The 13,497-nt window shown below is 43.6% G+C and overlaps 1 protein-coding gene across 2 annotated transcripts in view; it reads right to left on the minus strand.

Annotated features, from left to right (window-relative positions):
- Positions 1–9,215: 9,215 nt before the first annotated feature.
- Positions 9,216–13,497, minus strand: part of LOC134337387 (interleukin-27 subunit beta-like) — a 29,198-nt gene continuing 24,916 nt past the window's right edge. For both annotated transcript variants that reach the window (XM_063032350.1, XM_063032351.1), the window contains 2 exons: positions 12,806–12,969; positions 9,216–10,178 (listed from right to left, as the gene is read on the minus strand). In XM_063032350.1, coding sequence (XP_062888420.1) covers positions 10,026–10,178; positions 12,806–12,969 — 317 coding nt within the window. In that variant the 3' untranslated portion in view covers positions 9,216–10,025. The remainder of the gene's footprint in view (positions 10,179–12,805; positions 12,970–13,497) is intronic.

Consider the following 13,497-nt stretch of genomic DNA (forward strand, 5'->3'; position numbering starts at 1 on the left):
GCACAGAATTTATTTGACTATGCCATTGGTTACAGGACCTCTGGATACAGTGGTGAATGGCCTTCAAATGCCTTTAAGTATATCTTTAAAAGCAGAGGAATTGAAGCAGCGTAACCTATCACAACACGGGTAAGGTGGAGTATATTTGCATTCCCAGTCCACTATCATTACCGAATAAGGGTATACTTCTGTTCGAATGACTCTGTAACAGTAAATAACTTAAATATATTCAAATGTTGATAAAGTATTTTAGTAGGTCCTGAGAAAGATTAAAGTAATATTCAGACTCTTATTTGCCAACCATTGTATTGTTCCTCTCATGGGAATAAATATAAAATGGATTAAACTTCTTGTACATCAATTCAATGTGCAGCAACATGACTTCCAGCTATGCTTACACAAGGGAATTTGGCAGGCATGGCAGGACTCCTAGCATTTGCGTGAGTGGGATGATCAGCAGCTTGGGACAAGCCAGAGAGAGGGTCACCACACTTTACCACTCTGGGGTGTGGTGTGACCGTGGGACGTGATGCTAGAATGAGATTGTGTGTGTGGGCACCTGCCATTTGGGAAATAGCATTATCTCTGGGAAGGGGCTGAGGGCAGCTCATAGATCCAGAGTCAACCTCCTCCTCTCAGCCACGGCAGAATAGGAGGCACCCTCTCTCCCGAGTGAGGGTGCTGTGCCTGTGTGGTGTACTCTGGTGCCAGCAGTGACTGGGAGTCCCCGTGTTGGAGAAGGGGATCTGCCTGCCCTCTCAGATGGATGTAAGATACCCAAGGTGCTATTTGGAAAATGGCTAAAGGAGTTTTCTCTTGTGTTCTATCAAAAGTAATGCTCCCCCAGCCTACAGTATTGAAATAAGTTATCATTGCTGTTTGCGGGAGTTTGCTGTGCATAAATACCTGCTGTTTTCCACAAAATTTAACCCATTGGCTGCGGTACTGAGATTATATAGTGCAGTGAGATTTCCAAATTCTGCTCGCATCACCTGACAGGAAAGGTCAGCCCTTGGTTGAGTTCCTTAACCATAAGATAGTCTGTCCTACAGTCCCCAAGTGATAGAGTGAAGAATTGGCCTAAAGCTGGCCCTCATGAGGTATCACAAGCAGTTCCTCGGAGCCACACCAAACATGAATCTCAACTGCTGATCTCACCTGCTCCCTGTAAATCCCCATCAGCTTTCCTTCACACAGGCCAAAGCATCTTGCAAGTACTCAGAATCGAATCGTGTCACTTTCATCTCCGACTGCCAGGTCCTTCCCTATGGTAAGGAAGATCAGCTGACCAGGGTAATGGGCGAGGTTGAGCCTGTAGCTGTGCTGATTGATGTAGATTTGAAATTCTGACATTTGTACAGCTCAGACGAGAAGGAGCCCTTTAGACCAATATACACAACGTAAACCCACGTTGAGTTTTCCCAGATTGCTGGAGTTTAGCATGGCAGGTCGTGGCACCTGCAGGAAGGAATATCCACTCAAACAATGAAGTCATTGGCGGATCCAGGAAGGGGAATCCCTTGATTCTGTCTAGCCACTAGACAGAATGAGTGACCTCTCACAGTAGTGAGCTGCACAGCAGGTGCTGATCCAGTGCTTAGTCAAGGCCTCTGGAATCGACGTGGGCGAAAACCACAGAGGACCAACAGACATTACACACGGGGATCTGCGGGTGGATCCCAGGAATGACACCTCAGACCTACAGACTCTGCTGTGCAGGGCTGTTGGCTGCAAGCAGAGCAGACTGGAACTACAAGGATTAGTTGTGACAGCAGATCCACCCTCCTGATCTTCATTTCCTTCCACATTACTTGGAATCTCCTTTGTATCCCGAACACAGGAAGAGGTGGGGGGTGGGGTCAGTACTTCTGTGAAATTTGCCCTGGATCCCACGCCCTTTGATCTCTGACTATGTAATCATCCAGTTTACTGTTTCCTGACCTGCACTGCGGGACTTGTTAACTCCCTGTGTCCCTTTCAACTTAATTCACTCTTCATAGATGCAGTTCACTGGCTCTTCTCACCTTCTATTTCCACGTGTAGTATGTTACGATAATCTGCAGCAAATCTCATCTGTCCTCCATCTATTTCATTTATTCTGTGGTGAACTCATTCTGTACTTCCTGTCTCTGATCCCACTCCCTCTTCCAGTTTGGTACTTTTGGAAATTGAAGTGATTTGGTGAATTCAGATCATTTGTAATTTGTTCCCAGCACCAGTCCCCAGGGAACTGCTCTCCTGTGTCTCAGCAGGAAGCCTGTACCAAGCATGGAGCATGAATTTTACTCTGAAACCTTTCCTGCTCATCATTCAGCTGCCATGGTGTGCTGTTTGCAGGAATCCATAGAGACAAGTGGAGAGGAGCCATCACACAGACTGTATTCAGTGTGTTACTACTCTTGAGCAAAGCAAATACTTTCTCTTTTAGGAGGTTTGAAGCTGTGTTACATGGTGACCAAGTGCTATTCAGATAATGAGGGTCGGAGTCACACATATTTACTGAAATACCTCCGCTGGTACAGTGCTACAGGCACCTAATAGTCTCTGTGTAAAAAAAAACATGCCCCACGCATCAATCTTACACTTTCCCTCTCTCACCTGAAACCAATGCCCTCTAGATTTTAACATTTCACCCTGGGAAAAAGAAAAAGACCAATTATTTATTACAGTATACTTAAGCCTCTCATAATTTTACATACACTTATCAGGTCTCCTCTCAGCCTCCAGCACCCCAGAGAAAACTATCCAAGTTTGTTCAGGTACTCATTATAGGTAATATCCTCTTACCTAGGCAGCATTTTGGTGAACTGCACCTGCACCTTCTCCAAACTTTCCAAATCTTTTCTTCAATGGGGCTACCGGAACAGCACACGCAACTGCAAATGTTGCCGAACCAAAGTTGTATAAAATCGTTTCCTCAACACTACCTGTCCCTTCAGGAACTTGACCACAAAGTCATCTCAAGCACAGAGATGCTTTTACCCCGTTCCATGCCTATAAACAGTTAAGGTGAAAGCAGCAGGCATACACCTTTTTTCAATCGAAACAAATCCCTGGCCATCTGTATTCCAAACACTAACACTGAGACTGTCAGTCCAGTGAAAGAATGAGAAATTTTGTTCAGATCAGAAACAACTATGTAGAACATACATTGTGTGGACTCTCCCTCATCTCCACAAGAAAGTTAGCGTTCAATTTGAAAGGACTAGAATATAAGAGCAAGGATGAACTGCTGAGGCTTTTACAGTGTTACGTACCCCATAACTGGGTTGCCAAACCAGCAGAAATGGATCACTCAGTTGGAGTCTGGATTACTCGAACTAAGAAAGTTTTATTAAAGAAACAAGCAACACAGTAATCAAAAGGATAATAAATGCAACAGTTCAGTAATGATAAACACACATGTGCACAGAATTAAGATAACAGGATCAACCAAGCTCTATCGTTGTCTAGGGGTAAATGACCAATTTCAAAGTGACACGAAGTCCAGTTCAATTTAGTTCAGTTCGCAGTAATCGTTACCATGGTGATGGACAACGTGGGGGGAGGGAGAGAGAGAACGAGAACGACTGATCATTCAGAACGGCTTCCACTCACAGACCGGCGATATTGCTCACAAGCAGCTTTCGGGCGGGTCCTTTGTGATGTCACCTGAGGTCACCAATTGTGACCCCTCCTCCAGATGTGGTCGATCCTCTGCAGTGAACCCGGCACCCAAGCGAGGGTGGACACACACCGGGTTCCCGCTGATCGTACCTTTCCACCCTGTGCGTCTATGGCCCGATACTTCTCACCGACTTGTGAGAAGCGCACCGCTTCCAGGGTCTCGTTACCTCAGGTGTCGTGTGTGTCCTGCCTTAGCGAACCTGTCCCTTTTTATCCCCCTGCTGGGGTATCGCCTGTCCATCACTTCAAACAGTTCAGGGTTCAAAGGGGGAGCCGCTCTAGACAGCTCTCTCTCTCCCGTCCCTTCATTACACATCTCCAGATCGCCTGTCCATCACTTCAAACAGTTCAGGGTTCAAAGGGGGAGCCGATCTTGACAATACCCAGACTGATGGCTCCTTCATTAATATCTCCAAATGCTGCTTCATTGTGTTCCTTATCTCTCCCTCCCCTGAGGACAGGTGGCAGACCAACTGCTGATGCCACTGGTGCTAGCCCAGGCCAGCAAACATCTTAATTTATGTGTATTTTCGTCACATCAGGTATTGGTCAGACTGCATTTGGAATATTGTGAGTAATTTTGGGCCCTTTGCCTAAGGAAAAATATGCTGGTCCTGGAATGGGTTCAGAGGAAGTTCACAAGAATGATCTTGGGAAGAAAGGCTTGAATTAGGAGGAGCAATTGATGTCTCTGAGCCTGTGTTCAATGGAGTTTGGAAGAATGATGAGGCATCTTATTGAAACCTACCGATTACTGAAAGGCTGGATAGAGTTGAGGTGGAGAGAATGTTCCCATTAGTAGGAGGATCTAGGATCCAAGGGGACAGCCTTAGAATAAAGGGATGTCCCTGTAAAACTGAGATAAGAAGTAATTTTCTCAGCCAGATGGTAGTGGATCCACAGCGTTCATTGTCACAGAGGCTGGGGTGGTCAAGTCACCGGGTGTATTTAAGACGAAAATTGATAGGTTGTAATTGCTAAGGGAACAGGGATTACAGAGAGAAGGCAGGAGACTGATCAGCCCTGATTGAATGTGAAGCAGAATTCAATGGGATGAATGGGCCAATACTGCCCCTATAGCTTGTGCCTCCTGAACGTCCCACACGTGAGCTGCTGAGATTCACCTCACTGGCAGTGCGAAGGCTTTGGTGAGACGGGGGTCCATCACATTGCCTGTAGAAATGAGGAGAATGTCCTCCATGGAAAGGTTACTTTATACTTACATTTAAAATGGAAGATTTGCCTCTATAGTGGCCTCACTATAAACCACGGTGAGCAGTTAGAGCACCAGAGATCCAGGTTCAAACCTGGTGCATTCTTTGTGGAGTTTACTCATTCTCCCTGCAACCATATGGATGTCCCCTGGGTACTCCTGTCCCCTCCCATATCCCAAAAATGTGTGGGCTAGTAAATTAATTAGTGATGAGATCAGACACATTTCTATAAGTTCCACAGACCCTTGGCTAACAGTTTGACACAGTGGGATAAAGCATTTCCAAGTCATGGTCCAGAAGACAGAACAAGATCCCTTGTTATTAAATCCCAAATCAAACTAAAACATGCCTTGAATTTCTTTTATATAGCACCAGCTATTTCAGTGTTGTGCATTGAAGACTGTTGTTCTCCAGACTGGGGCAGGTACCAGCACTGTTCTGTCCAAATGTTGGTATTACCAGCCACTTCCTGCCACAGGGTTGTGTTTGCACTAAATAGCCACATGGAGCAAGCGTATGTGCCAATCCATGTGTAATGCTCAATCCAAGCGTAGATAGAAGGGGTTAAGTGAGATTGATCAGAGCTAGGTCAGTCCGTAGTGAGTCATTGCACAGAGATACCATCTAATCCACCACTCACTCAGTTACTGAGTGAAAACTGGGGCAGATTCTGAAAGTCATTCTGAAGCACCGAGTGACTCGTGATCCAGTGACACAATCAGTAGAGCCATTGACTCACAGCTCCAGGGATCCAGGATCAATCCTGACCTTAGACCCCGTCTCTATGGCTCTTCCATACTCTTCTTATGGCCACTTGGGATTCCCTTGGGCACTCCTGTTTCCTCACACATCCCAAATGTCTGGGATGGAAGGAGATTAATTGGCCACAGTAAATTGCCCCTAGTGTGTAATGAGTGGTAGAATGTGGGAGGAGCGGATGAGAATAAAATGGGTAGGTGTAGGATTAGCGTAAGTGGGAGCTGGCTGGTCAGTGTTGATTCAATGGCCTCTTCCTGTGCTGTATAATACTATGACTCTGAGTGGGGCCCACTTACCCTTGGGCAGGGCTGGTGAAGCTTCTTGAGAGCATGCACGCAAATTGGTGATAATCTTCCAAAAGGTTCTCCCAGATGCCATGTTTATTTAGAGCAGATTTATCACTGATTAATGAACTAGTAACGATAACTATGGACATGTTTAAGGAAAAAGGATGAGTCCTGTTGCATATTTACATATATTCATTTTACTATTAATCAAAATATAACAGAGACAGATTGAAATAAATGAAGCATTTTAGAAAACGTTCAAAAATTATTAATATTAATCTTTTGAAAATATAATTGAAAAAGATCATTTCCTAGTAGCATTATTATTGTAATGATTTACTATCCAAATATTGACGTGCACACTACATCTTCGAGGGTTTCAGAATGTATCATCCAATATCAATTGTTCTCACAACTGTCTAGCCGGCACAAGCCATTTCCAGTGAAAACATTTCACTGCTCTCAGGTTGTAAAAAAATCATACACTGCATCATTTGACAGTACAGACAATAATTATGCAACTTTTTATGATGGATGGGTTTCAGGAATTGAAGGGCAAAACTGCATGTCATGTGCCAACAACATTTGTGAGATTGTACCAATGCCATTGGTTCCCCACCCCTGCCAGGGACTGGGGGTTGGTGCTGAGCTATAACTGCAGATGGTCTAAACACAAAAACACAATCAAAACTTGTAAAACCTCTCCTAAAGCCTAGAATAGATCTCCCTTAACCTGCATTACATCTACTGCAAGAACAGCAAATCATTCTTATAAAGAGGTAAATAGATAAAGATTAACAGAGAGTTAGAATTTTGAGCTTCAGGATAAATAGACAGATGATTCCTTTGGCTCTGGCATTTGTACCAAAGTCATTGATTCAAAGTAAGGTCAACCAATCAGAACAGAGATGACAAGAGTTTTCTTCATCCAAAGAATAAGCAGCTTCAGAATTACCTGCCCAAGAGACTCACTCCCCAAGTATATTATTCAGATTTTTAGATTAGATTAGATTGTGAGAACACTCAGTCCTCTTTTATTGTCATTTAGAAATGCATACATGTATTAAGAAATGATACAATGTTCCTCCAGATTGATATCACAGAAAAACAGGACAAACCAAAGACTGACACTGACAGAACCACATAATTATAACATATAGTTACAGCAGTGCAAAGCAATACTGTAATTTGATAAAGATCAGACCATGGGCACGGTTAAAAAAAAGTCTTAAGATATTAATGGAATGAGGGGATATGAGAGTGGTGCTGAGATCTTGTTGACCTCATTGAAAAGCAAAGCAGGAACAAGGGCTGAATGCTCTCCATTCCTGCTCCTGTTTCTATCTTCTTAAAATAAACTAAATTGCACAGGTATGAAGGGTAAAGGAAAAGCAAGAGAACTGCAAATTCAAAATAAAAACTGAAATTGCATCCTAGAGCAGGTGGTAACTTTGGATTTTGAAAGTTATTTTATCAGGTGCACACAAGAATTGTTGCATGTGGTCTCGGGGGATTGGGACATACACAGTGGATTCTAGCTAATTGGGACAAAACAGGACCAGTACATTTTGGCTCAATTAAGCAGCTGCCCCAAATAACCAAAGTTTCATGGCAATAGTAAAAAAGGTATTAAAAAAGACAAACTACCATTTGACTGAGTAACAATTTATTAAATGAAATACAGAACCAATCAGAACGATAGCAATACCGCTACAGTACGGTCACATACCCCGTGATGGGTATAAAGAACCAGCAGAAATAGAAACCACTTTGGAGTCCCGTATTGCTAACAACTAATAATATTTATGAGTCACTACGTAATACAGAAATATCAAAGTAAACAATTCACACAGGTTAGCAATGAATATATATATATGTACTCAAGTCAGTAAGTGTGAAAATATATGTATGAAAAGCAAGCTTCTTTAAGTCTGGGGCAAAAAGATAGTCTTACGGTGTTGAGTAAAAGTTCAGTTCAGGGTATGTAGTTGAATAGCGGTAGAGAGAGCGAGAGAGAGAGAGAGATATGAGTCTTCAGGTGAGCTGTTGCAGTCGATCTTCTTGTCGTCCTCCGAAATCCTTTACAAGTCACCGACTGTGACTTTTACCAGGGGTCCGGTTTTCCTGTGGTGGAGCTATCACCCCGGCAAGGGTGGACACATAGACAACCCCCCACCAATCAACCCCTTCTCCTTCACTGCTGGAATAGCAATTTGGAATCGATCCTCCAAAACCCACTTTCTCTGTGGGCACAACAATGCTCATTCAGTGTCCAGATCATGTATCTGAGGTCTGTATCATCTGACCTCCCATTTATCCCACCAGGCTGAACATCACCTGGTATTCAAAGAGTCCCTCCTTCCTTTGTCTGCAAAGAAATGTGAGCAGACAACAAGTCCTTGGAAGTAACATCAATAATGTCCTGTTAGTCACCACAGCAACCTTCCAGCTGCTCAGTTTTTATCTCTGAGGTAAAACTCCAAAGTTAACTCCCATGTCAGTCCAACCGTCAATCTTCGTCTCTCTCTCTCTCTTTTCAAAACAAACCATCAATGATGAATGTCTCTCTCTGTCTCTCTTCAAACAGCTAATAGGGGCACTCCTGGATCCCCTCTCAGTACTATAAAACAGTGTACCAGGTAGTTAACAATGGAAGAATTCATCCAGTGTATGCTGCCAAGTTCTTTTGTTTGACTAAATGAACAGAATCAGCTCAGACACCTATTGCAGATAATGGACTGCTCATATAATGGTCTCAATGATTGCATCCTCCAAATCCTCACTTTCATTGTAACATTCTTCATAGTTCCTAACTTGCTGAAGTAGTAAAATTGTTTCATTTTCACTCCTGGCCATTTCTGGCATTGCCAACCCTGAATGATTGAAACTGTGGTGAGCAAGACAGTCTGGAATTGTCTTGCTGCTTAGTTCTTGCCAACTATCAGTGACAAAAAGTTTTGAACACAAACTGAAACTATTTAAAATCTGTTTGCTTTAAGTACAGTGTTGTGCGACACAAGTGTATTAGACTGAAGCTAGTTATGAACTGTTCGGCAACAGTCTCTTGTACTAATCAGGCAGCATAGTGTCCCAAATAAACAAAAAGAATCCCATCTGTTTTCTTTGCAAATACAAGGAAATACAATTCCAAGATGCTGGAATTTCAAGCAACACACACAAAAAGTGCTGGTGAATGCAGCAGGCCAGGGAGCATTTATAGGAAGAGGTACAGTTAACGTTTCGGGCCCAACACGTTGACTGTACCTCTTCCTATAGATGCTGCCTGGCCTACTGCATTCACCAGCATTTTCCATCTATTTTCTTGATTAGTTTGTGTTCTTCAAGAGTTGTCCCAAATAAGCAGCTACCACAATTAACAGATGGCCCAATTAACTAGAATCCACTGAATTAGAAACTGGGAATAAACAATTTATTTTTGGATTGATAGCTTAATATGAGCGGGCAGCACTGAAATAGGTGCTCTTTCAAATGGAAGTCGAAAATGTTGGAAACTCGGCAGTGGAGCAGCCTCTGCAGAAAGAAAAACAGTTGACTTGTCAGCATTGGGCCGTTTCAGAACTGGGAAAGAGTGTAAGTAGGTGGGTGTTCAGAAATTGGGATGATGGGGGAAAAGGAATGGGTAGAACAAATAAATTCTCTTTGATAGAGTGTGAACAAATAATGCAAAATGACCATTAAGCTTACAATTTGATAACAGCAAGGTTTCGAAACTGGCCAGACTGCATTAACTGAGCCACAGGTTGGACAGAATCTTTACAGGAGTACCCTTATTTGTGAAATAGAAGGTCCTGATGTTTGTGAAGGACAGAGTGCACTAAACTTCACGATTACATCCCCTGGCTGAGCTTTTGTGGAATGAATAAGGATTCTTCACAAACACATCACTCATGGTAACAATATTGGGATATTGACAAGTTTATTATACAAAAAAAGAGATGCTCCAACAAGTGTGGACTATGCCTTACTTGGTAATTACTCTTACGTAAATGCTGCAGGCCTGCACAGCTGCTCCTCCAGGCTATAGGTGTGATTATAAACAAGTTACCAGCAGGAATAAACAGATCGGGAGAAAGCCACATCACCCTTTGGACCACAGCTGTGCAGAAACAGTCGGGCTCCACTCACTGCGCTGGCCATTGTCGATAAAATCCTTTGCTGCAACTGCTGCATAATACAAGGCTCTGGATCGCAAGCCGCTCAAGGTGTAGGTGGTTTGATTGCCGATCTCAATCTGTGGGACACAAAATAATGAATTTATCCAAAGTTTAAAATAAGAAATAGGGTCACGATCAAGCTGATAAATACTACCAATGAGGAGAAGATCCTGGATAATAAACTGACAAAGATAATGGAGGCACGAGAGCATTCTCACACAAAGTTGCCACCTTACCACAAACTGATCTACTGTATAACAGCTAATCATTTGCTATCCAAAGACAAAAGGAACCAAGATTGCATGAGGTTGGGACAAACTTAACTGGCAAAGGGAAGTGGGAGACAAAACAGCAGAAAGACTGATCCACTGAAGTCGGTAACTATGTTGGTCAGCTAACAGAGGGAAGCCACGTCAGGTGACTATTGGTGAATGGGGTTTGGGACTGTCCCTGTCTATGGCTTCGTTGCATGAATTTGTCACTGATTAGCTAGGTCTACATTATGTTCTCTCACCTCCTTTTGCTTCCTCCTCCTCTTGCTCAGAAGGTACTGACAAAAGGAGTATCCTTGCGGTGGAGAATGTGCAGCATGGAGCTGACCATGAACACTCAAGTTCAATTTATTGTCATTCAACCATACACATGTATACTGCTAAACAGAACATAGTTCCTCTCAGGCACACCACAGTTCTGTACATGGACCTCACACACACATAACATATAAAGTAATATTACCACTAGTAAACTAACAAATAAGGTGCACTTACAACATGTTAAAAATTAAGCAGTATTATGCTAATGGCACGTCATACGTGAAGAGACCCAGTTGTTGGGAGGGAGTTCAGTGGTCTTACGGTCAGGCGTAAAGAAGCTATTTCCCATCCTAACAGTTTATGTCCTATTGTCATGCCATTGTGCCTCTTGCCAGACAGTAGAGGGTCAAAAAGATTGCTGTACAGATGGTGGGATCATTGACAATGCCAAGGGCCATGCAGAAGCAGCACTCCTGATAAATATCTCGGATGGGTGGAAGGTAAAGCCCATTGATCCTCTCAACAGTCCTCATAATCCTTTGCAGGGACGTAGTCAGATGCTTTCATTTCCCATACCAGCTGGTCAGGACACTCAATGGTGCACCTGTAAAAAAATTGGTTAAGATGAGGGGGGTGGTGGGGAGTGTCAAATACCTCAATCAGGAAGTGGAGATGCTGCTGTGCTTTCTTGACCAAAGAGGTAGTGTTGAGGGACCAAGCAAGATTGTCTGTTATGCGCACTCCCAGAAACTTGGTGCTGCTAAATCTCCCCACCGAGGAGCTATCTACGTGCAGAGAAGTTGTCAGCTTAAAGCCCACAACTACTCCTTTGGCCTTGTCCACGTTGAGACTCAAGATGCTGTGCTCACACCATTCTACCAGCTGCTCCTCCTCTCTGAGCGCTGTCTCATCACCATTGTTGATGAGGCCAACCACTGTTGTGTCATCAGCGAACTTGATTCCGTTTGAACTGGATCGAGCATGCAGCCATAGGGAACGCCGGTGCTCGGTGTGATGGAGCTAGAGATGTTTCCGTCATAATGGACTGACTGTGGCCATTGAGACCTGCTCTGCCGACACTGCAGTGTGGCTGGGACAACAGAGCTGTTGTGTGGACGCTGGAAAACTGGAGCTGCTATGTCGGGCTTTGCACTGTGGCATTTCACTCAGCAGGTTACCTACACGTGCTGTTTGTGGATAGGATCGAGAGTCATGTCATTACCAGAGAGACCATCCCCCAGTATCCACCCTTCACACTGTTGTGGTGGTGGTAATGTTGGTAATTGAGCAGATGGCCAGGATACCACCATGGAGCAGAACTATTTTCACCGCACCACTCAACACAGAGGGAGTAGAATCCCTTCCAGTTGCAATACATTTCTGGATGCATATGTGCAATCATAGAGCAGAATGATTCAATATCTACAGATGGAGATGTCTACAATCCTTGCAAAGCCTCTGGATGCAATAATTGTCCCGCAGTATTGGAATGGACAACTGCTTCCTAATTCAACAGTTGGAGACAAAGTGGGAGACGTCATGACCAGTGCTAGCTCCATCCTACAGACATCCCGATGTGTGAGAGTTTTTGCCTCAGTGACCTCGACAATCACAGTTAGAGGTGAGCAGGAGCTGGAGGTGAGTGGGACATACCAGTGAGGAAGTCCTTACTGCAATTCCAGGTATTACCAGTTTCTGGATATCAACATTTCTTCTGGATCTGTTCATAGGCTATTCAGAACTTCCAGACGGTGGCTGCTGATTTCCTAGAGCTAACACATCTTCTACAGGTCTGCTCAACCAAACTCCTTCATTCTGCCATGAATGTCTATTTCTTGCGTGACCTCAATGCACAGCCTTGGGTTTTATACGGTCCGCAATGCTTCTTCCACACTTTGACAGTTACGCGTCAAAGCTTCACAGAGATCATTAACCATAGTGCATTTCTTCAACGATGTTTTGACTACATCTTTGAATAGTTTCCTGTCACTAGTGATCTGCTCCCATCACACAGATTTCAATAGAGTGCATGTTCTGGAGTGTGGTGTTGGGCATTTAGGTGGATGTCATTGACATTGCTGTGCTATCTCTTTCTCATATTATCTACCTAATGACAGAAAATATTGCCTTTCTCATATTATCTACCTAACGACAGAAAATATTGCCTTTACCATTCTGGGTGTGTTGGATCCTGCTTTCCAGTATTTTATGATGTACTTCAGCAGGAAGAGCTGGGGATTGGGCCAGGTTGCAGGAGGTTTCCACTGTAGCAGCAGTTTCTTCTGCTGATTTGCTATTGGAGAAAGACTGACTTCAGTCGGCGGGTCCGGTTTAACTGGGGGCAAAAGACACATTTAAGATTCTTGACAAAAGCTATTCCCTTTGATGTAACAATACTGAGTATAAAGAAATCTTTTGCTTAGCTTGAAATTTTGTCACATAGGGTTCTGCTAAAGTAATTTATGCCTTGAAATTCTGAGATAGCATTTTGTACACACATGAAATGTGTAGGTTGCTCATCGTACAGATACCTAATGCCCATTACAATTACCCTTGAAGAGACTGGTATTGCCTCTGACACGTGGAATTTGAAAACCTAACAAACCATGTTGGAATGCCACACTGCCAGGAGTGCAGTCATTCAGGTAAGATATTAAACAGAATTCCAAGTGAACATCAATGTCTCCAATACAAGCAGGAAGGTTATCCTGGTTTTCTAACCAGGTTAGGAAGTAACCCCGGTGTATGGGAATGTGTGTCCCACCTAGTATCTTACATTCTCTCTCACTTCCTTATTGCACACAAGAAACCGTTAAGTCTGTGGCAGCTTTCAGTACAATCTCATCAACCCCGTCCTCAGCCT

This window comes from Mobula hypostoma, chromosome 24, assembly GCF_963921235.1.
Source record: "Mobula hypostoma chromosome 24, sMobHyp1.1, whole genome shotgun sequence".
Taxonomy (NCBI): Eukaryota; Metazoa; Chordata; class Chondrichthyes; order Myliobatiformes; family Myliobatidae; genus Mobula; species Mobula hypostoma.